General features: G+C 41.8%; 1 protein-coding gene across 2 annotated transcripts in view; it reads left to right on the top strand.

Annotated features, from left to right (window-relative positions):
• The window catches only part of BEGAIN (brain enriched guanylate kinase associated), a 223,792-nt gene that overhangs the window by 128,300 nt on the left and 67,842 nt on the right, over positions 1-27,650 (top strand). For both annotated transcript variants that reach the window (XM_042438584.1, XM_042438576.1), the window contains one exon: positions 3,101-3,167. In XM_042438584.1, coding sequence (XP_042294518.1) covers positions 3,101-3,167 — 67 coding nt within the window. The remainder of the gene's footprint in view (positions 1-3,100; positions 3,168-27,650) is intronic.

Genomic DNA, 27,650 nt, shown 5'->3' with positions numbered 1-27,650 from the left:
TATTTATATACATGTGGGTTCAGAAGTAAGCCCTGCTGAATTCAGAATTCAGGGTTGAGGTCTTACTGGTTCTTTAAAAGAACTGCCTACCTTCCATCATAAATTACTCATTTTAATTATATTACTGCCACTGACCAGTAAATGAGAACTTTTACCAAGATAGGGTGGAAAACAACCTCTGTATAGCAAGTGATTGTCACACATAGCTGTCAAATCTAGAATGACTTGTTAAAAGAATCACACCAACTGGACTGCGGGTTTCCAGACCTTTACTAGCTCCTGTCAAAAATGTTTTTAGAGGTATCTGTGTAGAAAATCTGGAAGACCAGCCCTGGAAAGATTTTTGGAGCTGAGACCTTTCATTCATGCACAAGCATTTTAGATTGCCTTTCAGCAATAGCTTCGAAGTGGTGACCTATAAAATAAATACAAAAAACAAATAATTCAAAACAGTCCACTACAGAAACCAACAAAAGAAAATCATCAGTAGAAAAGCAAAACAACAAAGCTGTACAGCTGGATACATTGGCTTGTCATAGCCCCTTTACAGAATGCTAGAAGGAAAGGTGCTAATGTACAGCTGATTATTATTATTATTATTATTATTATACTTTATTTAAATAGTACTCTAAATTGATGGGAAATCATGTTTCATGGCCCTAGTCAATGGGCCCAAGAACATAAAAAATAATCCTGCAAGATCAGAGCAAAGGTCTATAATAATGCAACATTATGTTACCTCATGTTCCAGTGAGATTCCTATGATGGGAGGAGGAACCTATTGCAGACTAGGTGCTGGCATGCATCAGCTTCCACCATTTCTCACCAGTCGCTAGGTTGGCTGTGGGTGTTGGGAATCTGATTCCAAGAATATCTAGATTGCCACAAGTTCTTGTCCTTTTGCATATGAAAAGCCCATATCCTCCAACATTTCACAGATGAAAACTGCAATATGTGTAACCAAGCAATATCACAATGTGGTCAAGATGGCAACAGTTACTAATCAAGATGAACAGACAAGCCAGGAGAAGCTGCAGCAGTTTGCTTTTACCTGAGTTTACAGGGAAGGGAAGATTTTGCCCCTCCTGCCCTCTTTCCCCTGCTAAATTAACTGTGTGCAAGCTACTTGTGCACTTTAAACTCAGTTTGCAGCGAGTGGTGAGGACAAAGAGGGAAAGTGGGAGGAAGAGAGAGAAACTGGGATATTTTAAAAGCAACTGAGAAAGAGGGATTACAGAGGATTAAGTGGGACTGCACCTGCCTAATCAGGAGAGGGACATCATTTACTCCACTGTTCCCTATCAGTTTCCATTTTCCTCAACTCATTCTCCATTATTACCAGTGCATATATGGTTTCTCTCTGGTTCAGAAGAGAAAGGGAAGTGAAACACAGTTCTGAGGAAAGAGCGAGCACCATGCTGTCCCACTTAATCCTTTCAGGGGATTTCACCTAGAAAACTTTTCTTTCCCTCCAAATAACTTTACTGTAGGCAACATTTTTTTCCTCTGCATTGGGATTCCACAGGGGGCCCTGTACATAAAAAAAGGACAAATTTTATAATCCCCTGTTGTCTTCTAAAAGACATTTTTACCATGTTACAAGAAAGGAAGCTTTGTGGCAATGAGCAATAGGAACTGATCAGAAGATGTATCATTGTACATCTTTTCAGTGTAAAGCTGAAGCCTGGCTTTAGTTCTGGAACCCATCTTTTGACAATTATAAAATACCACATATTTAATCCAAATTGAGTGGTGTGGAATAATTTCTTTGGAATATGTTTTTTTCTATCACAATTTGGAATCATTTCTTTTTTTAATACTACAATTCAGATATAAAGAAATGATAAAGCAGGGATGTGGGGTTTATCAAAAAATCCCCCCACCACAAGTCCCTTCACTTGACCTTTATTGTATGTATTTTTATTCTTTTCTCTTGTTCATAGGAATAATTTCAACCCATTTGATATTGCACCAGATTCCACTTTTGCAAGTGGTCCCCAACACCCAGGGATCATATGTTATGTTAGCCAAACAGATTTGGTTTTGTATTGACATGACAAAGACAATTCAGAATGAGGGCAGGGAGGAACCTTGCCTTTGGGCTGAAAGGCTATCAGAGAGGATCTGGGCTGAGAAAATGTTCTATTACTCTTACCCAACAAGGGAGATGCTATTTCAGCTGATCAAAAATATTCACACACAAAATCTTTCCCCTCATCATTTTAGCTCAGTTCGGGTTAATGATCAGAAAGACTTCAAAGCACCAGATCACTTTTATGTATGTATCTGAAGTCTCTCTTTGGTCTGCTGTGTTTCATAGTAAAACAAAACTGGGTTTGAAGAGAGGCAAATGTACATTCTTGCAAGAATCACAGATTTACCTGGGCTCGGTATTAACTCCATTTTTCCCTTCTTGTGTTCCAAAGGTCTCAAGATAGTTGATATAGTTCTCTCCTATTTAATTTTGTCCTGAGAACAAGGGGATACAGTAGGCTAGGCTGAATGATTGCTCCAGCTTGGTGATGAAGTGGGATTTGAACCTATACTCCTTAATCTTAGACCCCATACAGACAGGCCAAAATAAAGCTGCTTTAGGTCACTTTGGAGATATGCTGTTTAAATGATACATGTGTCCTAAGAGTCCAGAAGCCACACCAAAGCCGTGCTCCAGTCCTTTGGTACAGCTTCTGGCCTCTTAAGATGCATGTGTCATTTAAACAGCATGCCTCCAAAGTGACCCGAAGCAGCTTTATTTTGGTCTGTTTGTATGGGCCCTTAGTCTGGTATTCTGCTTTAAATAGTCACCTGAGAGTCTTTATGTGTAAACATTTCCATAACCTTACAGCCCAGATTATATGAAGGAGGGCCTTATTAGAAGCCACCTTTCCCAAAGGCTTAGTGGGATCTTGAAGAGTACAAATCTTGGCTTTACAGGTATGTTAATCAAAAAGATTTTGCTAAGCAGCAGAAAGTAATGATCAAACAAACATTAAAGTGAGTGGGAAACTAGTTACTATTGCTCATGAACAACCTGAGGATAAAAAGTACAGTACTGAATGTGAAAGGTTATGTTAATTATAGAATTTCATTTTTATTTTAGGATACAAAACAATTACCTAGCCTTACAAAGAATTAATCAAGATCTAGAAGACAAACTATACAGAATGGTAAGTATAGGGGATTATTGTATTGTTATTAAGCAATTTTTTAATAATTCTACAAATATAGTCTTTAGGGATGAAGGGCTGGGTACAATTACTCTAATAGATAAATAAAAAATATAAGATACTCAAGCATGACTAGCATTGATGAGCTTTCCGTTTAAAGTGTGGCAGAACAATGCTAAATATGTTTATGGAGACATACATCTAGCTGAGTTCAATAGGATAGTTAGTATGTTTACAACTGCAGCCTGTGAGTCAGATTTTGTAACTTCTCAAGAATTTTACTATATTGCACAACTCCCCCCCCCAACACACACACATACACATTTTACAGTGCGGGTAGGTACCTCCAGCTACTACATAATCTTAAGAATTTTGAATTTACTCACCAATATTAATTTCCTCCTTTCCTTTATTAATCATTTCCTTGATTGCCTTTTCAGTGGAGGGCAGGGTATGAATTAAGTAAACAAATCTGTGAAATGGGTACAATAATACCCTCTTTATCAGACTGTTTCTTCAACAAGTATAAAAACTGTAAAGTATCATGCACTTTTCAAATGGTTCAAGAGTGTAGAAAAATGCTTCTTGGTGTGTGTGTTAATTAACTCCCCCGCTCCTACTAAAATGTATTCTCCTCAATTCGTATTAAAGCATGATCATATTGAGCTGCACAACAGAAATACATCTCCTACTGTGCCATTAAATAGGATCATACAAAATAGTAGGCCCTTCACTAGACTGGGCAAGATCCCCAGCTGGTGTGGAGGAGAAACATTTCCATTTTATTTTTTTTTACAAAGCAACTCTAATTAATACCATCTAAGGATTCCACTAGCTTGCAACATTTCTCTGCTTAGTACAGGAAATCATCTGCTATCTGGGTGGTAGACCAGATGGATGGTTCTGTGGATCTCACATATTTAGTTTGGGCTGTATTATTTAGCAGTGGAATCCCACAGCTTAGGCAGGCTTGGGCTTTTTATAAAAAAATTCAAAAAATCTTCACGTTTTGGAAACAAGACATATGAAAAAGCTAAAAAATGCTTCCATCAGTAAGAGGCAACCCAGTAATGCTTCAAAATCACACATATAGCTGATTAACTTGGTTGGTGGAACAATGCCACCTAGTTGTGCTGACACTGCATGAAATGCTAAAAGTTCTGTCTTAACAATGATCATTTGTTTTTAAGAACTTAAAACACAATGCTACGCAGCTTACTCAGAATGTAGAGTCACTACAGCACTAAATTCAGACACTTAGCGTGTCTATACTACACTGTTATTGCAGTTCAATGCTACTCTATCTATCAGAGGTCCATTCTGTGTAAGCCTAGGATTTAGTTTGTTTAGTTACGTATTCACTGCTAGAGAGCACTACTGCATGCATCTGAATACAGCATTAAAGAGAAATCTCTAACATTAAGTGCTTTACTAGATTACAGATCCCAGGTTAGAGTCATGGCAGTTAAAGTGGTTTGAAACTGCTGCAACTAAGTAGTGTATATACACTATCACTTATAAGTAAATATGGGCCCAAACAGACAGACCAAAATAAAGCTGCATTGGGCCACTGTGTTCACATGACACATTCTTCCTAAAACACTAGAAGCCATGCTAAAGCCACGCTCCAGTCCTAAGGACTGGAGCGGAGTTTTGGCACAGCTTCTGACCTCTTAGGACAAATGTGTCATGTGAATAGCATACCTACAAAGTAACCCAAAGCAGCTTTAGTTTGGCCTGCCTGTTTGGACCCTATGTCTTTTAAACAGTTGTTCCCGCGGTTTGCTCCCGCTTCAATCTGTATATGCCTAAAGTTTCCCACCAATGAGGATTATGTCTTTGTCATTTTAAGCAGTTGTGGATGTAATGTCCAGTCCCTTGGCAGGCACATCATCTTTGCTAAAGCAGGGGAACATCTGGCCTTCCAGAAATTTGGACTACAACTCCCCAAATCTCTAACGTTGGCTTTATTTCTGTGGCTTCGAGAAGCTGAAGCATCTGGACAGTGAACAGGTTACCACTTTTGACCTATGCAGTTTCTAGCTACAACTAGCAGTCTCCCAGGTCAGAAAATTTGTTAGTAATTCTCTGACTGGTGTGGGAGAACCTCTAGGAGCAGCAACAGTCATACCATTAAGAGAATGTCTATTATTAGCTGGTTCATATACTTTTATAGAGACTTTCTGCTAATGGTAATGATAAGGGTTGAAGACTGCCTTTTAAACCTTTGATCTGAACATGAATGAATGTTCCCAGTGTAACGTTTTATGAAAGTATATATTTAAAGATATTTGTCATGTATTGTGCATATAGTACTGGTGATGTTTTGCAAATGTGCTGGCTTTTAAAATCATCCTCATCACTGTTTTAAAATACTATGAAAGTTGCTTTAGCTTTTAGAAAAGACTGTATTTTTCTAAGCTTTCTGCCTGGTTTTTCTTAGTACTAACTCCTTAGAGAATTGTTCTTACCTTGGAATTCATAATGAACAGATGAGATGCTGCAGAAGTTCTGTGTCATTTACAGTGTCTATACTTGTGTTTTGTCTTTGAGGTTTAATAGCATGACATTGAATTAATTACCTTGTTCAGGGGTGTGACAGAATTGTTGTGATGGAAAATCCGTGCAGGACTTTATTATCTATTGTTCTCTGGCATGAATCCTTCCTTCATAAAACAGACAAAATCAATTCTTTTGATTTTTTTTCTAAGGATTTTTCCTTAAACAGAGAGATCTCAGCTCAAAATGTGTTGGATGATGGAATGGCCAGTTACTAGAAGTGTCAGATACAGCCATTTTGATATATGTGATAGTTAGACTTACTTAGTTGATTGCAGTGGTTCAGAATCCTCGCCTGGAATACTGTGTCTCATTCTGGGCACACCAGTGGAATGTGTCCAGTGAAAGGCAACCAAGATTATCAAAGGTATGGAAACCAAGACTTGTGAGGAATGACTGAGGGAGCTGAATATGTTTCACTTGAACAAGAGAAGACAGGAAGCTGCCTTGATAGCCATCTTTAAATATTTGAAAAGATGCTTGTATTAAGATAGAGCAAGCAAATTTTTTGCTACTCCAGAAATGAATACATGAACCACTGGATTCAAATTACTGTACAAGAAAAGAGATTCTACCTAAACAATAGGATTGACTTCTTTACTGCAAGAGCAGTTAGACAATAGAATCGACTGCCTCAGAGGGTAGTGAATTCTCCTTCTTTGGGTAGGCATTTTTCAGGAGTGTTTTAGTGGGTATTCCTGCATGGCAGTGGGTGGTGCGATATGACCCTTGGATCCCCTTCCAAGATTCTATGAAGCCAAGATTCTGTCAGAAGATTCAGAATGCCACAACTATGTGATTAACCAAGTCTAGTTGTATAGAACCTGTAACTTTAATGCTAGAACAACTGCACTAGTTAATGGATCATTTTCAGACACCATCCAAAGGGGAACAACTATGACATATAAAAGTCTAAATGGCTAAGAACAAAGATGGGCAACACACCGTTCAATGGCCATATGCAGCTCCCTGAAACAACTATCAAAATGTTGCAGCAAAAGGAAGGGGGGAAGTGCATTTTCTCCCTTAAACAAGCCACACAGGTAATCTGTACCTTGTTTTAAATCAAAATCCTACTCCCAGAAACCTACAGATTAAGTGCCTTATTTTAAAGCAAGAAATTATACAGCTCTGTGGATGTTGTTGAGAGAGCAAGCATGGTGTAGTGTTTGAGCATTGGACTATGACTCTGGAGAATAGGTTTTTAATTCCCTTTTGGCCATGGAAACTCCCTGGGTGACCTTCAGCAAGTCACACACTCTCAGCCACAAAAGAGGACAAAAGCAAACCCCCTGTGAACAAATCTTGCCAAGAAAACAGTGTGATAGGTTCCCCTTAGGGTTGCCATATGTTGGACACAACTTGAAAGCACACAACATAGGTGTTGCTAAACTACAGCTCCCAACATATCTCATTATGGCTGTGATGGATAAAGCAATTGGGAGTTGCTGTCCTACAACATGTGATGAGTCATATAATTCCTGCCCTGTTATAAATAAACGTTGTCCCACCAAATTTGGCAGCAAGGTAAGAAAACAGGTGTAATGAAAGCAGCTAGGGCTGTGCTCCCTCACCTGTCAAGTTGTTCTCACAAGGCTACTTGAAAGACCATCTTCTCCAGCACCAACCTGCCTAGTGTTCAGACATTTAGAAGCACCTGGAGAGGCCAACATTTGTCATATCTATGGTGAAAATTCATGAAAGGGCTCATTTAAACCAAGGAATGTCCTTTAAAGTTGATTCATTTTCACCACTAATCTGTATTTCAACCTGTAACTTGATTTGACTACTCTTCTTATATGCTCTAAATTGATTGTTAGACAGTGCTATATTGCATATTATGTTCCTTTTAAGGAGTGGAAGCTCCTGTTGTTAACAATCTTTGGAAAACCTGTGATGACCATTATATGGAAGGTCAAGTATGCTGTTCTTGTTGGAGTATTTGATTCAGACTAGAGAGACATGGATCAAGAATATTTACTACACAGGGTTTTTAACCCACAGTTAGACCCAAGAAAAAGCAGTTTTGGCGATACTTATCAGACCCATAACTGCTGCATCCCTTTTATCTGACAGGAACAACCTATCAATGACCTTGACAGCCACATGGTGTCAAGTGGGGCCCTAATGGTGCAGTGGTTAAATGCTGGTTCTGCAGCCACTCATTCACATGCCATAAGATTGTGAGTTCAATTCCAGCCAGGGGCTCCAGGGTGGACTCAGCCTGGTATCCTTCCGAGGTCACGAAAATGAGTACCCAGCTTGTCAGGGCCGGTTAGTTTACACATTGTAAACCACTTAGGGAGTGCTTCAGTACACTGATAAGTTATATAGAAATGTAATTGCTATTGCTAAGTGTCTCCTCCTCTCCGCATCCCTCTTCCCCTCCCTATTCTCAATCAACTTGGTTGCCTGTATTTTTTTTTCCTGTTTCTTTTGTGTGTGCTTTAAATTTCAGTTGCAATAGCAGAACTCTGGAATTGCATGAAAAAATTAAAATACTGTATACATATTAAAAAATAAGATAATTGAAAGGCATGCTGGGTAGGGCTTTGGGCAGGGATGTCTGACTAAGGAGGAGTTGGGAAGAGAGTACAATGGTGGCGGCAGCCACAGTTGCACGATTGTGAATTCATGTGATAATGGCTGCTCTGAAACCAGTATGTTTCCCATTTTTAAAAAAAACTGACATGATTGCTGGGAAAACGGGGCTCATGTGGTAATCTTTCAAGACCTCAACTCAGCCATAAAGCTCACTAGGTGACTTTGGGCTACCCAGTAGGCCTCCAACTCACCTACCTCACAATTTTGTTGAAAGGATAAAAAAGACCTTGTATGCTGCTTTGAGCTTCTTGAAAGGAAAGGTAGGATGTCAGTTTAGCAAATAATAGTATATAAATGATATTGTAAGAACATAGATTACTATTGGGTAAGAGCAACAGCCTATCACAAAGTAGTCAATAGGAAGCTACAAAGCATATCAGCACCCTTTATCTCACATTCCCCAACTGTCTCTGAGTATTCTCCAGCTGTTAAGCTGCTACAGTCTTTTAAGAAGGGAATCTAGAACCTGTCCCATTAAGAGCTAGGCATTTCAGTGTTTCCCTGCAACTCACTGACTGTATCCGAATGTCATCAGAAAATATAAAGTGAGAATCACGAAATCTTAAAAACAGTGAGCCTATTAGACTAAGCTGACTCTAAACTTACCTTGTCCTTTGAGCTACAGTTTCTCTGTAGAGTGTATATTTAGGCCATTCCCATTTAACTTTCACAGGGCATACTTTAAAAAAAAGTGATTCTCAGAAAAAGAAATAAGAAAGATGTTTTAAATCATTCCAATGGCTAAAGTCATCTTCAAAGTCAACATCCTTCACAATGGAACAAAAATGGATGAGGTTTGCCAAGTTAATACTGCAAAGAGTCTGGCCAGCTTTTCTCTTGTGTGTGAAACTACCATTCAAATTCCGAAAAAGACAAAGATCTTAAACAGGACCTGATGCTCCAGAATGATGCTCAGAGCTACTGAGGCTGGGTGCTGGGCTGTCCCTATGATTAGGTAGAGTGAGGCAGTTGCCTCAGAGAGCACATAGTGGAGGTCATCAGCAAGATATTGGAGGGCAGAGAGGTATGCCATAGCTGCCCTCTCTCCATAACATATATGACTATTTCAGCTATAGTGAAAAATGCTGTCCTATAGAAGAAAATTTCAACGACCAATCCAATCAGTTTTTCTTCATAGAATGGGAGAGAGAGATGAGAATATCTTTGGTCAGTCCAAGCAAGTGTAAATTGGTTCCTCCCTGTTTCCCCCAGCAGCTGGCCTCCAAGGTTTGGAGATAGCAAGAAAGTCAGATCCAGGTTTACTAACAAGGAGAACAATCTTTATTTGAGAAAACTTTCAGCACATACAGGCATTGGCACCCCCAGCTGTGCTGCCACTCGATGCAGGGGAGCCTGCCAAAGGGCAGTGGTGGCCAAAGTGTGTGCTCAGTCCTCTCCTTTGTCATGGCGGTGGAGGTCTTCTCATGAGAAAGCCTTTGGCACTGCCGCAAGCTGGGAGGGCCTGACCAGGTGTCACCCCTCTTCTGGGATGTCACCTGGTGGAGGTTTGACCCCCACACCCCTAATGACACCACTACATAGAGGCATTTCCCACAATAATGAGGATCAAACAACCAGATGTCCTATAGATAACAATCACCCTGCCTGAACACCATTAATGTAATACGGAGTACAGTTTATAGCAAACTTGTTTACCGGTGTAAAAGAGATCTGAAATCTGTACAATCTTGTATCTAAACTTTCTGAGGCATGGACCTTTCCCAGGCATAGTATTTTCTTAAATATTTCCAGTAAGCAGAAGTCATTGCCTCCCCAAACTTTCCTGGGCACATATCCTGAATTGTAAACTTAAAGTCCCCAGGTGTTGGTATAAAAAGCTGAGTATTTAATTATCTGCTAGCCATCTTTTAACCATATAACAGCTAAAGGAAGGAAATGCTTAGCACTACAATGCCCATTTCAAAGTTTAAAGCAGCCACTACAAGTCTCATGCTAAAGCAACCATATATTTTGTCTATTAGGGTATGCACTAAAAACCATCCATAGGTGTCTAGTTAAGATTACCATCATCCTTGCCCACCAATGGCAACAGAGGTGCTCTTGGGAAGCTCAGAAGCTGAACACCACAGAGTCCAGCATTCTTTCTTCAGCCCACAGTGAACAGAGATATTGCTTCTGGAAGCATTGTATAATGCTTCCCAAACTTTGGTGTTTTAGACTATAACTTCCAGAGGCCCCAGCCAACTTGGCTAACAGTCAGGAATTCTTAGAGCTGAAGTCCAAAACTTCTAGAGGACAAAGTTTGGGAATAAGTGCTCTTTGGTGTGATAGCTAGCATATCTACCATCTGAGAAGCCAGATATGCATTGCCTCTGAAAATCGATCTTGTATATACGCTGCCTCAGAGCATGGTAGAGTCTCCTTCTTTGGAGTTTTTAAATAGGGATTGGATGGCCATCTGTTGGGGATGCTTTGATTTTATATCCCTGCATGGCAGGGATTTGGACCTGATGGCCTTTGAGGTTTCTCCCAACTCTAGGATTCTATGATTCTATATCTGTGCCATGGCTAATAACTGTGCCGAGACTTAACCTCAATGAAGTTATCAAATTGAAGCTGCCACACTTTAAGGTACAGGTTCAGTCTCCCTCCCTGCAAGCCTGAGATGGCAAGACCCCACTATAAATGAATTTCAAGTTTACATTTAGGTCTCGTCTCCAATATATCTCATTACATATATGCAAAAACTCCAAAATCTAAAACAAACTGAAATCCAGAACACTAAAGCATTGTGGATAAGAGACTCAACCTGTAATTAGAAATGTGGAGGGGAGGAAATCTGTCATTTTCAGTTCCTCCTGCATTTGAATATTTTAAGCCTTAAGCTCATTTTGTGAAGTTTTGGTAAGAATTTATTAACAATCACAAATGCCTTCTGAAAGGAAAGAACTTACATGTATATCTCAGTTATGAAGTAGTTGTGTTCCCAGGCATTATTTCTTTAAAATAAAATTTGGTGCCAGAGGCAGAAATAATGTGGAAAGAATATAGTTAGGTTCCTACATCACAGCAAACAGGAACAGTTTAATACTGTATGTTTCAGCAAGCATTTTATTGAAAACTAAACAATATGCCCATGTGAAATGGGTCAAATGGCCCTTGCTTAAGTAAACAAAGAAATTTTGCACCTTTCACTTGAAGGCTTCTTCCAAAATGCATCTAGGGATAACTTTTTTCTTTCACCAGCCTCCATTTTTCTTATGATTTCTAGTTTGGTGACCAAACTTAACATAACTATCCTTTTTAACATGCTGGGGGTAGCTGATGAAGCAGGCTAATTTGTTCTGTTCCCACATGTTCAATAAAGGATTCTGAACTCAGTTGCTATTTACCTTATTTGTTGTAGGGAGGCACACACAGCTACTGTAGAATTGTCTAGAACAGTGGTTCCCAACCTCACACCCCTAGGAAATGTTTGATTAATGTCCGCACCCCCCACAAAAGTAATATTACATTTGAAGATGAAGTCTAATTTGTAATTTTTGAACCATATCCAGTACTGTAGGTGAATAAACAGAACTTTAAAAAATAAGCTTTTAACTCAGTGTATAAAAGGCAAATCTGAATGGAATTAGATTCTAATTTATTCAGAAAAAAATATAAACAGTAAAACCAATCCCAATTGTGAACATAAAATTAAATTTAGTGACTTGTTTGCTCCTGCTTCTTATTCATGATTTTGTCAAAATGTGGAACTTTCTAGCTGACTGATCTGTCAGTCTGCCTATGGATCACTTAGTGATGATTTGTGACTGAAGGAAACAAGCTACTCTTTGCCAGATGAAATTCCATCTCACACCCCCTGGGTGTCCCCAAGGCACCCCAAGCTGGGAACTCTGGTCTAGAACAAAGTCCCATTCTTTCCACCCAAACTTTATTGCATTGCTTACTACAGACATGTTGCTGCAACCATATTACAGTGGTGCCTCGGGATACGAAATGATCGGGTTACGAAATTTCCGGGATACGAAAAAGTTGGATTGGCAAAAACTGTTTCGGGTTACGAAATATTTTTCGGGTTACGAAATTCATTTCGGCGCGAAATTCAAATGCTGCAAAGTGCAGCTATAGGCTTTCCAGTGCTAACGGAAAAGTGTTTCAGGTTACGAAATTTTCGGGTTACGAAAGGAATGGCGGAACGAATTAATTTCGTAACCCGAGGCACCAGTTCTGGATTGTGTTAGAGAGGTTCCTCTTTTTGGGGAGAGAAGCACATCATCTTGAACAGTTGTGTATATAATAATAATAATAATAATAATAATAATAATAATAATAATAATTTATATCCCGCCTCGCCCTACGGATCGATGGCAAGTATGGATGGCAAATACCATATGGCCTTCTCCAGGCTTGGAATAGCTGTGTTTGTTGAATCTAGCTAGTACAAATGGAGGAGAGTTTTATTTCTGGTTAATTTATTTGGGGGGGGGGGGAAATCATCCAAATGATTTTCAATAATAGCATTTTTTAAAAAAACTTTTGTAAAATGAGATTTTAACTTATTGTTTTTTAAATTACTGTAGGCCGTCTTGGATTCCATCCCGAGAGAAAGGCAGGTTATAAATTTAATAAACAGACAAAATAAATAAATTTTAAAATTCATAACTCTTTTCACATCTAGGCTAGAAAGACTGAGATTTCAAAAATATGAACATGAGAAAGAGAGCAAAAGTGTCAGATTTTCCCCATTCCTATTATACATTACATGCAAATGCATGTAAGAAGGCCCTAACAGTCATCAGGGATTTTTGTAATAATGAGAAATATTTCTGGGAATGAACATATTTGAATGAGGAAAAGATGTCTTGATGTGTCCAAGGGATCTGGAATAGATAAGCAGCCTGACAGAGAAAAAAATAAAGCACTGTACATTTGCTCCTGTATTCAGAATTCCCACCCCAGCAGCTTTTCCATTTTTATTTTTATTTTTAAAAGGAATCGAGGCTTTATTCTATCCATGCGTGCAAAACATGTCACTTGTTCCTAAGAGATTGCCAATCTTTCCCTAAATCTCTTTCATTTTCACAACAGTTTAGAGTCTGGGCGGCCTAGAGGAAGGCATGACATTAATCAAGATATGAGCATTACAGTTTGTGTGGTGAGGAGGTTTGCCTGGATATAGATTTTGTATAATTGGGCACTCTCATAGAAGCCTTTAGAGCAAATGGGATCTCAAGCGTTGTGACATTGCCTGTCAGCAGGGTTTATTAGTTCACCTCTGGTTACTTATTGATTTAATTATTTGCTGCATTTTGGGAAAACAAACTTTCTCCTTGTTCAAGTTATTGCCAATGCAATATCATCTCTGCAGATCATATTAGGGACTCAAAGGAATGAAATGTAAATTAGTTCCATATCTTTTCCCTCCAGCTAGAACGCACATGCAGAATGTGTGTTGTTGCTAGAGACCAAGTCCCACTCTGCTGTTCTGTGACATATTTTTCATATGGAAAGCCATAGTTAAATGTGCAGCTTCACTCCTAGAAGAAGCTCTTGCATCCTTGGAGAAAAGCCAACCTGAAGTGAACAACCTCATTGGCACATACTTGGGCTCAGTTTGGCTCCTGGATGTCACTTAATCATTTTGATGGAAGAGTATGGATTGAGGTTCTGAGAGCCTAAGGCCCAGTACATAGGGACCTTTTAGGTGCCCTCATCACGCTAGGGGTTGACTGAGGGCGGTTGACACGCCCTGCAACCCTCGCATGTGACGAGAGCATAACAATGGCAGTGCCCTGTATACATGGTCGCTGCCATTGTTGTGTAAGTGCCGCTTGCATCCGCACGGTGCCGCACGGCACTTACGTAACGAGTGCACCAATGGCGCACTTGTTATGCTACCGCCGCAGCTTCTGAAGAACCTGTTTTTTGCAGGTTCTTTTTCTGCCAGCGGGAAGCCTCACGGTTTGGCGGATGAGGCTTCCATCCAGCGGAAAAACAGGCACCGGCAGGCTGCCCTTTTTGGGTGGTCTGTACCGCACAAATAATAGGTTCAGCAGCAGTTGCAGTGGGACTGGATGAGCCGGACACTGTTATCTTGGGTTAAAATTAGGCCACAACTTTATTGCATAGGATATTAAGTACATGTGTGACAGGCACAGAGCAGGCAAGCCAAATCCAGGTCATAAATCAATCAAGAAATAATCCATAAATCACTCATAATTAACCATACATCTATCATAAATCATAATCACAATCAAATCAAAATTTAGCCCATAAATCAAAGATAATTGCCCTCATAAATTATCTTTGACAAGCTCATAAATCATTTGTCAATAGCCATTAATTATTTTATTACCCCCATAAATCATATTTCTGTCCTTCTGTTGTATGCCTGTGCCCCTTCAGTTGTGACAGCTAAAGCTAAAATACACAATCGATAACAGGTAAGCATGTATGCAAAAACGCTAAGCTGACTAGCATCATAAGACCACTATTACACCATATCTAGTACAAACAGAGACGCTACAGAGTTGCAACCAACACACTAAACTACTGTCCGCATACCTCCAGGAGGGCGAAAAACCCATGGTCCAATAACATGGGAAAATTCCCTCCCGGCCCCCGAAGGCAACCAGTCGAAGCCTGAGGTAGCGGGTTAACAAAAGCAGCTAAAGGGTGGGTGGGCTGGGTCGCTTGTCCTTTCGCCCGAAAAAGGCTGGAGCCACGTGTGTGCAAGCTATTTATAGCTATCCCATCACCCAGCATCCTCTTGAGGTTTCCCAGCCCTCGCGATGATCCCCAAGACTCAGAGACTGAGGTGTATCCTATTTCATCCCCCTCAGCTCTCCCCCCTAAGTCTCCCATGTTATTTCTCCCTCAGTGCTGCCACCCTGAGGGTTGCCACGGAAGCGTCGACTCTCCAATGCGCCCCCTGCAACATGACTCCCCTCGCTAATTGTCGGGGGTGCCTTCAGATTGCTCCTTCCAAGGTAGAGGCAACACCTGGAATGGAGTGACTGCTCCACTGACATGGGATCCAGCAACTGCGACTGCCTCTAAAAATAAGGAAATCTGTCAGTTTTGTTTTTTCCTACATTTGCCAATTTGGCAAATTGCATGAAAACTAAACTGAAATTCTTCCCCACTTGTATTGGCTAAATTCAACAGCTGCACCTGTTCCCAGCATGGTGAGGATCATGTTGTAGTTGTCTACTTTGTAGATGTTAAAAAGACAAGGAGCCGCTCAGGGGAAAACATGGGGGGGGGGATTCTGGTCTACAGACCCCACAATCTTCCCTGCCCGACATAGCCAGTAGCAGCATGCATGGCTCCCCTCCTCATGTTAATCCACACAACAGCCCTGTTATGTAAATCATAGAATTATAGAGTTGGAAGAGACTGCAAGGGCCATCTAGTCCAACTCCTTGCCATAGATAGCCTAGTGGTCATGCCAACTGAGGAATCATCTCAGGATCACCGTAAGTCGGAAATGACTTGAAAGCACACAAGACATAATATCTCATAAAACTTTTATGAACTCTGATGGCACTCTAGCTCAGACAGACCCACAATCCCCTCACATATTCTTTCCATATAGAGGCAGGGCCTCCGGATGGATGTCCTAGGAATTTGACAGAAGTTGTACTGTCTTGTAGACTCTTGCCAATATTGTAGAATGCCTACTTATTACAAAGACATAACTAAGTAACATCTCTTGTCCTGATGCACACACACACACACACAGAGTCTACCTTCCAAGCCAGGCAAAGAAAGTCCTCTTCTCAGCCAAAAACCACCTCTTTGTCAGCAGGGCTTCAACAAGAACTTGCAACAGGGGTTTTGCTTCTGATTGTCACAAGTTCTCACGGGCTCCTCACTGGTGGGAGGGAGGTTGGAAACAACCTGCTTGCATACTAAGCAAAATCTGAATGAACCTCTGTTGACAGATCCAGTGGCTGACTCTTAAGGCAGGCAGGGATGGTATCTACATAGGTTTCCAGTAAAACTACATAGTCTTACTGAATACAAAATCAGTTACAGATCTGTAGCAGCAGTACTGAAAATCACCCTTGCTCTGCTTTCAAAGCAGTGTTCCTCCTATGTCCAAGGAGCTTCCATGGACTTTATCTTGTTTCATCCTCTCTTTTCCCTCCCCCTCCCCCCTCCCACCCCATATTCTTCATCAGGGTTCCCTCTTGTCCTGTTACTTCCACTTTCTTGTCAGAAGATTTTCCCTGAGCAATGAAGCACACCTTGTGTGTTGTTTTTAGCTCAGACCTTATTCTCCATGGACTTTAAAACGGTCTATTCATAAACATCACCCGATCTCCAAATTGATTTTGAGTTTCCACTGCATACACAGTTTGGAGCTTGGGGCTGCATAGAGGTAGGGGGAATCAAGGTCTCTGTATGCGATTGGGCTCTGGATCATGGGCAGGAAAAGGACATAATTTAACAAGATTGACCTTTGCTGTAACCTGAGGTGTATACTGTATGTTTTCTTCTTTCTTACTGGAAATTCATGGCAACTACAGAAAATGGAGCAGATCGCTAGCATGGAGGAGTTTCCCCTGTGACATTTTGAAGCCCTGTTTAACAAACACGGATGGTCAGAACTACAGGCATGTTCATCTGCTTGTGTTCCAGAGGGAAATGCAGTCTGGAAACTCAAAACTTGATTGAAATGGAATGGGACAGGGGGAAGTAAATGCTTTCCTGTGGACACTTTTTTGGAGATTAAATCAACCGACCCCCTTGCTGTGATTCTTTTTATTCCCATCTCTCAGAGTTTCCATCCTCTCTTTTTTAAATGGCAACAGGATAATTTGGAGAATATTACTATTTTTATTTCTTTATATATTTAACCACTTATACCCTAGACTTTTAGTACTAATGCATCACTCAGAGCTGCTAGCAATAATTAAATTCAATGCAGTAGAGTCAAATTGTACTACAACAGCAATATGATAAAAAGAGAAGAATAGTACATTGACTAAATTGCCAAAAATAGATGCCTTCCCAAACATTCTTGATGCACCACCCAATACTAAACTTCTAAACTACATTAAATACTAAACTATAATAAACTATTCACTCCACTTGCACTTAGGATATAACAAGACAAAGCTGTCTTGTAAAGAAGTTGTACACCACATTTCCTCATCTACAGTATCACTTGTGCAAAGCTTCCAAATGTACTGGTTGCTAGTTGGGCAATTCTAGCATGGAATGTTAGGTTTAGTTATGTACAGTGGACCCTTGTTATAGGCTAGGATTTGGTTCCAAGATCCCCTGTGGATAACAAAATCTGTGGATGCTCAAGTCCTATTAAATATAATGACATAGCAAAATGGTGTCCCTTATAAAAAATGGAAAATCAAGGTTTGATATTTGAAATGTATACTTTTTTTTAGCATTTTCAAACTGTGGATGCTGGAATCCATGTTAAAAAAAAAATCAAACACAGTGTCAGAATGGAGGGAAGATCCAGATCTTCCCGGAAGATCTGGAGCTCAACTGGTAAGGTATTGTAATTTGTTTTAAGGATGGTATACCATGATTCTGATGCTGGATTAGCTGAATGTCATCCAGTCTGTTCACATCAGAACTGGGATTTGAAAATCCCATTCTTGAAAAGGCACAGAATAATCCCAGCTGGTAATTGGGATGCATATGGGATGCATTCGCTCAGCCAAGGGTTAACGCAATAAAAACCTGTTTTAAAAATAATCTTATGAGTTTTTGCGTTCCTTCTGATTTTTCCAGTGTTTTTTTTTTCTTTTTTTAATGCTGGGAGTTCTCTTTTAAGAAAAACTTCAAGAGATATATAGCACACAAACCCAATAACCTATTTCTTTGCATTAATCCACACCTGTTGTCTATTCAGCTTGCCAGTTTCATTCAGTTCTGACAGCGAGAAGAACACTTAGAGCTTTTTTATTATTGTTATTTACCATGGTAATGGAGGCACAAACATCAAGACTGCCAGTATTCAATTACATTTACAGCCATCTAGATAGGAACTGGACAAAAGAGAAGTGGACCTTTTTCTGAAGCACTAAATTAAGGCCCATCCTGAATCTGAGAATCAATGCACATCGCTAGTCTCTAAACATTTCCATGCTGTTTGATCTCATCTGCATAGCTGTATATATTTCAAAACCAATCAACTTTCTATTTTAGCAAGCCTTGAGTGCCCTTATTTCTCATGATTCTTAATACCAACAGCTTTTCAAAATTAAAATTACCTCCTCTTTCTTAAATGTTTTGGCTGCAGTGCTTCATTCTCTACGAATCCTGATTATTCAAGAGCTTACTCAAGTGAAAGTGTTCCCTTGCCCTTATGAATAAATGTGTCACAATTATTTTGGTGACTTTCAGTCTCTAGATAAAGATCTGTACAGCATACTAAGTAACAGGAGACAATATGTGTTACAGCAAACCTCACTGCTACATTGCTACACTAACATAAAGGAGAGCTTGGAGAAGTTACTCTTTTGGACTTTAATTCTCAAAATATTCACAAAACACAGCCAATTCCCATGCTGGCTAGCAGATTCTGGTAGCTGTAGTTCAAATATATATCTTTTCCAAGCTCCAGAGCAGAGTTGGTATTCATGGGATTACAAGCCAGAGACTTGGCAATGGTAACTTAGGGGGCCGAACAGACAGGCCAAAATAAAGCTGCTTCAGGTCACTTTGGAGGTATGCTGTTTAAATGATGCATGCATCCTAAGAGGCTGGAAGCCGTGCCAAAGCCACACTCCAGTCCTAAGGACTAGAGCGCAGCTTTGGCACAGCCTCTGGCCTCTTAAGATGCATGAATCATTTAAACAGCATACCTCCAAAGTGACCCGAAGCAGCTTTATTTTGGCCTGTCTGTTTGTTTTAAATCAAGGCAGAGCTAGAGTAAAAATAGTGGGAAGCCACATCGAACATTGAACCTCTAAAAGGGTTCATGTAGGCTGGATCTTTATTTATGCAGACTTCATGTTTTCTGTGGCCACTCTCTGTATCCATCAGCATGTGTCTGTCAGCATGTCAGAGGGATAGATTGGTGTGTGGCCAGCATCACCATTAAAAAATAAAAGTTCAGTGCTACTTGCTAAGCACCAAGGCTGCCGCCCAGCCACACTTAAAAATAAAAAGTTTCTCCTGTTTCACTTCTGGTCACCAAAATGGCAACTGCATGGTGAAGGAGGAGAAGCCAAAAATCTAGTGTTGCTAGCCTTTATACTTTAAAGCATGCCTACTCCTGATTTAGGCCACTTTTCCTAGGATTCTTCCATCCAACATGTTACATGCTACAAACGAGAAGTCATTCACCAGATTGTTGTTGATAACCCTCCCATTGAATCAACTGTTCAGTGATGAGCTAACACCTTTTTAAATCCCAGTAATTCAATGGTTTTACTCTAGTTAAGACTACTGGTGAGAATTTAATGGAGAAAATCCAAGGTTAAATAGAGAGAGAGTTTTTGAGATTAATGGGAGCCTTTTTTTTTTAATAAGGACTTTCAGAGCACATAAAGCTGGCAGAGCATTCAACCCATACGCAGATATGTGGGGCTCACACCCTATCTAGCTTATCTGATATTTTATCATAGCTGTTTTAGCCCACCATATCCATCTATCTATCTATCTATCTATCTACTGTATAACATTTTATTACAACTTAGTCTCATAGGCTCTACACAGACAGCAGATATACATATAAAAATACATTTCTGTGCCCCCAGAAATCTGTTTTTACATGTACATTTGCTTTCTGTGTAGAGAGAGCATATGAGAATAAGATGTAATAAATTGTTATAGATAGTTCACTTGTTTAATGTATTTTTACCCTTTTCAGGTAAAGAAAAATGTCACTTGATGGAGATTAGATTTTTTTTAATCACATGGTGAGAAAAACCTTGACTACTTCTTCAAATTAGATTTTCATGAAAACCTTGCTATGCCTTGTCTACACATTCCATAATTTCTACACCTGTTCACACTTGTCTATGCTGCCAAAGTTATTTTTCTTTAATGCCCTATGTCATCCAGAAATCAGAGATGAGGAGCAAAACTGAGAAAATGCCTGACATTAAAAAGGAAGAAAGAAAAAAGCAGTGGAGCCCCATTACAAGGAGAGAATATGGAATGGTGGGGGGGGGGGATAAATGTACCAGCTGTTTCTGCTTGTGACATTTTATCCTCATACATATTTTCTGTAATTTACTCTGTTTAGTGCTGATTTAGTACGATTATAATGGAAACAAAGAGCATTTGATCCACTGCCAACCCCTTCAGTGAAGTGTCTCAACCCAGATTACTTGTGGTTTTAATAGTTCCAAGAAGAAAAAAAGAAATTATGCTCTTTAAACATCCCTGTCAATAAGGTTGCATGAAACTCTTACATTTGTCTGGTCATAGCCCCAAAGCTGATTGGCAATCCAGTGCAATATAGGTGTCACTGGGCCAGAGCCAACTCATACATTAGATGAGTGGAACATTTGTCTCTACCAGAGGGGCTGGACAGACAGTTCTGTTGCTCTTGCTAATCATCCCCCAGTGGGGCCAGCCATTTTGCTGGTTGAGGGAACAAAGAGATCTAGATGTAAATCCAAATACCAAATCTTCCTATGGTGCTGTTTTTGTGGCCCCAAGGGACCTCCAGGGGTCAAAAAATTGGGGGGGGGGAATCAAATTTTGCACTCAAATTCCATCTACAGGATGGAAGGGCATTTTGCTACATTTTCCCCAAGTTCATTTTAGACCCAGGATAAGTCTTTCCCCCCCTAAAACTGGAAGTCACTTCCTATTGCATGACCCCAAAACTTAGTAAAAGTATCCCCACACTCCCTAGAAGGCATTGGGGGCAACAAGTGATATTTTTTTGGGGTGCGGAGGGGGAATATAGCCCTCCAAGGTCTGCTGTGAAGGCTAGTGCAGCCTCTAGCCTCCCACGGTTGCCACCCCATCCTCTATAATTCTTCCAACTCAAGATCCTCGGGGAGGGCTTTCTCTTAGTCCTGCCAGCATCACAATCCTGTCTGGTGAGGACAAAAAAGAGAGCATTCTTGGTCTCAGGCTGTGGTGGCATCTAAGTATTTTACTTACATTTTAATGTTGTAATGTTGGCACTTTAATGTTCTTCAGGACAGGACAGGCAGACAGGGCAGGGCTCCCCCTACACTATGCAGGGGGAAACAGGGTGTCTAGGGTGGCAAATAATACCTAGTCCCCACATGCCAAAGCATTTGTCATTTCTCATCACTTGAGAAACCGCCAGGTGTACATAGAGCATCTCCGATATCCTTCTATTTGGCCTGCTTTCAAGAGGTGTTGTAGGAAACAGTTCTATTGTCAGTACCAACTGGCATTTCAATCAGCATCACATTTGAGTATGATTATTATATTATTATTAACCTTTATTTATAAAGCGCTGTAAGTTACACACGCTGTACATCAATTTTTTTTAGTCAGACGGTTCCCTGCCCTCAGGCTTACAATCTAAAGACACGACACAAAAGGAGAAGGGAGTGGTGGGGGGAATAGGATCAGTCCAGCAGATCTTTTCCACCTCCGAGGCCTGGACCAAGGCGATGGACTGGAGGAAGGGCTTGGCTTCTTGATGGAGGTTAGAAGGAGGCTTCCTGGGGATCAGAGAGGGGCTCACCTCTGGGAATGCTTCTCTAAACAATAGTCTTTAATTCAGTTTTGAAACTGGGCAGAGAAGTGATGAGGTGTGCATGTGGGGGAAGAAGGTTCCAGGAGTAAGGCAGCAAGCGAGAAGGGACGAATTCGGGGGGGCAGTGGTAGTCCTACATTGTGAAGGAGACCCTGACTACCAGAGCGGAGGGTGCGAGTAGGAATGTAAGGAGAAAGAAGGTCAGATAAGTAAGGAGGGCCAACCCATGGAGGGCTTTGAAAGTCAGTAACAAAAGCTTGTACGATGCGAAAGGGGAAGGGGAGCCAATGAAGGGAGGATAAAAGAGGAGAAACATGGGTCAAAGAGGCGCAGCGGATATTGTGACAATCTCACTGGCTGCCCATGTCGTTTCCCGAGCTCAATATAAGGCGTTGGTTATTACCTATAAACCCTAAATGCTTGGGCCCAGGATTCCTAAAGGACCCGTCTCTCTCCCCGTACAATCCGCCTCGCACCCTCAGAACATCTGGGCAGCAACTCCTGAAGGCCTGGGGCTAGGTTAGCTTCTACCTCTAGAAGGGCCTTTTCCACAGCTGCCCCAGCCCTTTGGAATACGCTGCCCACAGAGCTCCGCTATCTACCACCCTGGCCCATTTAGGAAGGACCTCAAAACTTCCTATTTAAGCAGGCATTCCCCGACTAAATATCCTGTGGGCCTGCCTACTCTTCCGTGGCCATGGAGGATGGGCTAACGGGGCTTTTGCTATTGTTTTTAGATTGTATATTGTTAATGTTTAATGTTTTTATAACCTGTATTTGTTTGCAATTGTTGCATTGCTGTAAGCCGCCCTGATTTTCTGGAAGGGCGGGATATAAATAAAGATTTTATTTATTTATTATTATTACACTCGGGCAGCTGAATACTGGACAGAGATTAAAGGATGGAGGTGTGAAAGAGGAAGCCCTGTTAAAAGGATGTTACAATAATCTAGTCGCGAAACCACTAGGGCATGGACTAGAGTCTGGCAGTAGAGATTGAGAGGAATTGAGGATCTTGGCAATGTTTGTGGAGAAGAATCTACAGGTCTTTGCGGTGGCCTGGATCTGGGGAAAAAATGAAGAGAAGAGTCAAAAATGAAGCCAAGACTGCGGGCTTGATGAACCGGTTTGAATAGAAGTGTCGTCGACAGAAACAGAAAAGGAATAATGAAGGGTGGGTTTAGGTGGAAAGACGAGAAGCTCAGTCTAGAACTGTTGGCTTCAAGGACCGAAGCCGCATCCACTGAGAGATGGCAGTCAGACAAGAAGAAACTGCTGTTCAAGCCCCGTCGAAACAAGGTAGGGGTGAGAGATACACTGAGTGTCATCGGCGTACAGATGATAGGAGAAACCAAAAGAACTGATGAGTTTACCTAGAGCAGTGTGTATAGAGAGAACAGAAGGGGACCCAAGACAGAGCCTGGGGGAACTCCAACAATAGCGGAACAGAGGATGAAGTTGACCACCCGTGACCACTGCAAAAGATCTATCTGACAAGTAAGATTTAAACCCGTCGAGAGCAGAGTCGGCGAACCAAGGTCAGAAAGTAAATCGACCAGGAGACAGTGATCAACAGTGTCAAAGGCTGCAGACAAATCGAGAAGAATGAGAATGAGTTAAAGGCCGTTAGCCTTGGCCCGCAAGAGATCATTTGAGATCTTGGTGAGGGCCGTCTCTGTAGAGTTCGCGTGGCGGAAGCCAGATTGGAAGGGTCTAGGATGGAGTTGGCTTCAAGAAACTTAATACAGCGAGAATAAACGACCCTTCTAGGACCTTAGAAAGAAAAGGAGAAGAGAAAATTGGACGATAGCTAGACAAAGAAGAGGGGTCGAGAGAGGGTTTCTTCAGCAATTGGGGAAACGAGAGCATGTTTGAAGTCATAAGGGAAGGAAACCCAAAGAGAGAGAGAGATTAAAGTATAGAGGAGCGAGGGCAGAAGAGAAGGGGCTATAGAGATTAGGAGAGGGGAGGACTAGGATCAAGAGAACAGGTAGTAGGTTGGGAAGAATTTAGCAGCTTAGATAATTCATCCAGAGAAAACAGGGGGAAACCAGAGAGTTTATTAGTAGAAAGGTACCAGGAGGTTAGTGGTAGGGGCAAGTCGGGAGGAATATTTCAGATCGAATAGTCGTGACTTTTGTGATGAAGTAGTTGGCAAATCAGTGGGGGAAAAAGATGAGAAGACAGGGGGAGAGGAAGGTTTGAGTAGTGTATTGAAGCAGGAGAACAAACGCTGAGGACGCCTTCATCTAGCGCAGATCAGTGATTTAAAATAGTTCTGTTTTGCCATAGACAGAGCGCGTGAAAAAGATAAAAGGATTGAATTTTAAATGAATGAAATCGGCCGGTCCCTAGACTTTTTCCAAAGACGTTCAGCCGCTCGAGAGCAGGACCGGAGGTACCTGATAGGGGAGTGAGCAGGGCTGAGGCCTAGTCATGGGGGAAAGACACACGTACAGATACAGGAGCAAAGCTGTCAAGAGTTGAAGAAAGAGTGGAATTAAATAAAGACATTGTGAATCGCAGCAGTCCCCAAGATCAGAGAAGAGAGAGATGAATTCAAGTCTGACTGAGATGGTCAGAGTAACAGACTGAAGGTCGCGGAAATGGCGCTGGACAGTACGACGAGGAGGTGGGATATAAGTAGAGTAAAAGAAATTAATGATGGTCAGACAATGGAAAATCAGATGCAGGTAGTCGAAATGACCCATTAGCAGCAGAATTAGGTCGAGACAGTGACCAAGGAATGGGTTGAGGAGTTAGAATGAGGCTGAAGGCCAAAAGAAGCAAACAGGGATCTAAGGCGATGAAGAAGGATTGTTGGGATTGTCAAGGTGAATGTTAAAGTCACCTAGGATTAGAGAAGGGACTGTATCAGATAGAAAAAACGTCAGCAAGATTCAAAGTACAGATAGGAATGGGTAAGCAGAACCAGGAGGGGGCGATAGATGACAGCAACCCAGAGCTGTAAAGGAAAAAAGAGTCGAATACAGTGAGGACTCGACTGAATGAGAAAACATAGCTGGGGGGGAAGAGAGAACTTGAAAACGGCAGGAATGACATAGTATACCGACCCCTCCTCCTCGACCCTCAGGGCGGCTTGAGTGAGGAATGAGAGACAGCCAAAAGAAAGGGCAAGCGGAGTTGCAGTACATGGCCCGGGAGCCAGGTTTCATAAGATCGAGAAGGTTAAATGATCTATAGAGAAAAAGATCATGGCCAGTCGCTTTCGGAGCAAAGAAGCGACAGTTCAAAGTGCAGAATGGAAGCTGGGAGATATGAGAGGTCGAATAAGGGATCAAGTTAAGAAGATGCGTGGAGGCCAGGAGGAAAGGATTAGTAAGCGATAATCAAAAGAAAAAATATAACAATGACAAAAGTAGCAATATAATAGCCAACTGTACTTGTAATATTGCCTAAGTATCACAAGGCAAAGGATTTAATAGAGAGGAAGGTGTGGGATTTTGGAACTTTGCTCAAGGTCCCAGCATGCTGAGAGGGATAGGAGAGATGGCTAACTGGATGCAGGGAAGGAAAGCCATCCTTTGAAGAGGCCGATAGATCCGACTCATCTTCAGATGGATGGGAATGGGAGGTCCTTTCCTGAGGGAGGCCTAGTGGATGAAGTCAACTCTCAGATGGATGTAGGAAAGAGAGGCCTTTAGGTAGGAGGCATGGTGGAAGAAAGATCACTCCTCAGATGGATTAGGAAGAGAGGCCATAGGCTGAGGGAGAGGCCTGGTGGAATGAATCACTCCTCAGATGCTGAGGAGGCGTCTAGAGGCAGTGAAGGTGTTAGGCTCTCTTCCTGAGGAAGGTATTCCACTGCAGGCAGGGAGCGGTCTAGAGCAGTTGAGGTTTAATTGCTCTCTCGTCTGAGGAAAGGTCCATGCAGGCAGTGAGGACGGTCAGAGGCAGTTGAAAGGGTTAATGGCTCTCATCGTCCTGAGGAAGGTTCATGCAGGCAAGGAGGAAGGTCTGAGCAAGTTGAAGGTTAATGCTCCTCGTCCTGAGGAAGGTCCACTGCAAGCAGGGAGGACGGTCTAGAGCAGTTGAATGTGTTAATGGCTCTCTACTCCGTATGAAGGTTTCCACTGAGGCAGGGAGACGGTCTAGAGGCAGTTGAAGGTGTTAAAATGGTTCTCTCGTCCTGAGGAAGGTTCCAACCTGCAGGCAGGGAGGACGGTCTATAGCAGTTTGAAGGGTTAATGGCTCATCTCGCTGAGGAAGGTTTTCCACTCAGGCAGGGAGGACGGCCTAGAGCATTGAAGGTTGTTAATGGCTCTCTTCGTCCTGAAAAAAAAAAAAAGGAAAGGTTTTTTCCACTGCAGGCAGGAGTACGGTAGAGGCAGTTTTGAAAGGTGAATGGCTCTCAATCGTCCTAGAAGGTTCACTGCAGGAGGTGACGGTCTAGAGGCATTGAAGGTGTTAATGGCTCTCTCGTCCGAGGAAGGTTCCATGCAGGCAGTATGAGGTCATAGAGGCAGTGAAGGTGTTTAATTGCTCCCGCGGAGAAGGTTTCATGCAGGCAGGGAGGACGGCCTAGAGCAGTGAGGTGTTAATGGCTCTTCTGTCCTGAGTAGTTCCACTGCAGGAGGGAGTGACGGCTAGAGGCAGGAAGGTGTTAAATAATCCCTGTCTGATGAAGGTCCCTGCAGGCAGGAGGACGTTAGAGGCATTGAATGTGTTAATGCTCTCTTCATTTAGGAAGTTCCATGCAGCGGGGAGACGAGTCTATATGCAGTTGAGGTTTTTTAATGGCTCTCATCGTCCTGAGAGAGTTTCCATGCAGCAGGGAGACGGTCTAGAGGCATTTTTGAATTTTAATGCTCTCTCGCTGAGGAATGTTCCACTGCAGGCAGGAGTACGGTCTAGAGGCATGTGAATGTTAATGGCTCTCTCGTCCGAGGAAGGTCACTGCAGCAGGAGGACGGTTAGATGCAGTTGAAGTGTTATATGGCTCTCTCATCCTGAGGAAGGTCCACTCGCAGGGAGGAGGTCAGGGCAGTTGAGTGTTAATGCTCTCTCGTCCTGAGAAGGTTTCCACTGAGGCAAGGGAGACGTCTTAAGAGGCAGTTGAATGTTAATGGATCTCTCGTCTGAGGAAGGTTTTCCACATGCAGGCAGTAAAGACGGTTAGAGGAAAAGTTTTGGAGGTGTTAATGGCTCTCTCGTCCTGAGGAAGTTTCACTGCAGCAGGAGGACGATCTGAGGCAGTTAGTGTTAATGGCTCTCTCTCCTGAGGAATGTTCCACTGCAGGCAAGTACCAGAGGGGCAGTATTTTGTCCTTTCTGTCAGAGAGCAAAGGTTCTTGGTCCTAGGCCACAAGCGATCAAATGCTTTAGTATAGGGCACTTCATTGCTCTCAGGGCTATAAACCCTTTCTACTGCTCCCCTCTGGAAAAAAAATGAATTCCTCCCTTCCCCATGCCCTCTAAGGGGTGGAGGCAATTTTGTCATATTTCTGGCCCTCTTTGGGCTATTTTAGGCCCAAGACAAAGTTTTTGCCAACAGAAAGTGACCCAGAAATCAACTTCTTGGAGGCCACAAAAAGCCCCTGTGAGGATGTATATTTCTTTCCCCATCCCTGTCCTAGGCCAAGCTGTTATCTTTGATATTTGGTGGTTCCAGTGTCAGTGGGGCTGTTTTTCTGCTTCAGATTTTAACCTGAATTTAAATTAGC

This window comes from Sceloporus undulatus, chromosome 1 (genome assembly GCF_019175285.1).
Source record: "Sceloporus undulatus isolate JIND9_A2432 ecotype Alabama chromosome 1, SceUnd_v1.1, whole genome shotgun sequence".
Lineage (NCBI taxonomy): Eukaryota > Metazoa > Chordata > Lepidosauria > Squamata > Phrynosomatidae > Sceloporus > Sceloporus undulatus.
This window is presented reverse-complemented; position numbering and strand designations above follow the sequence as displayed.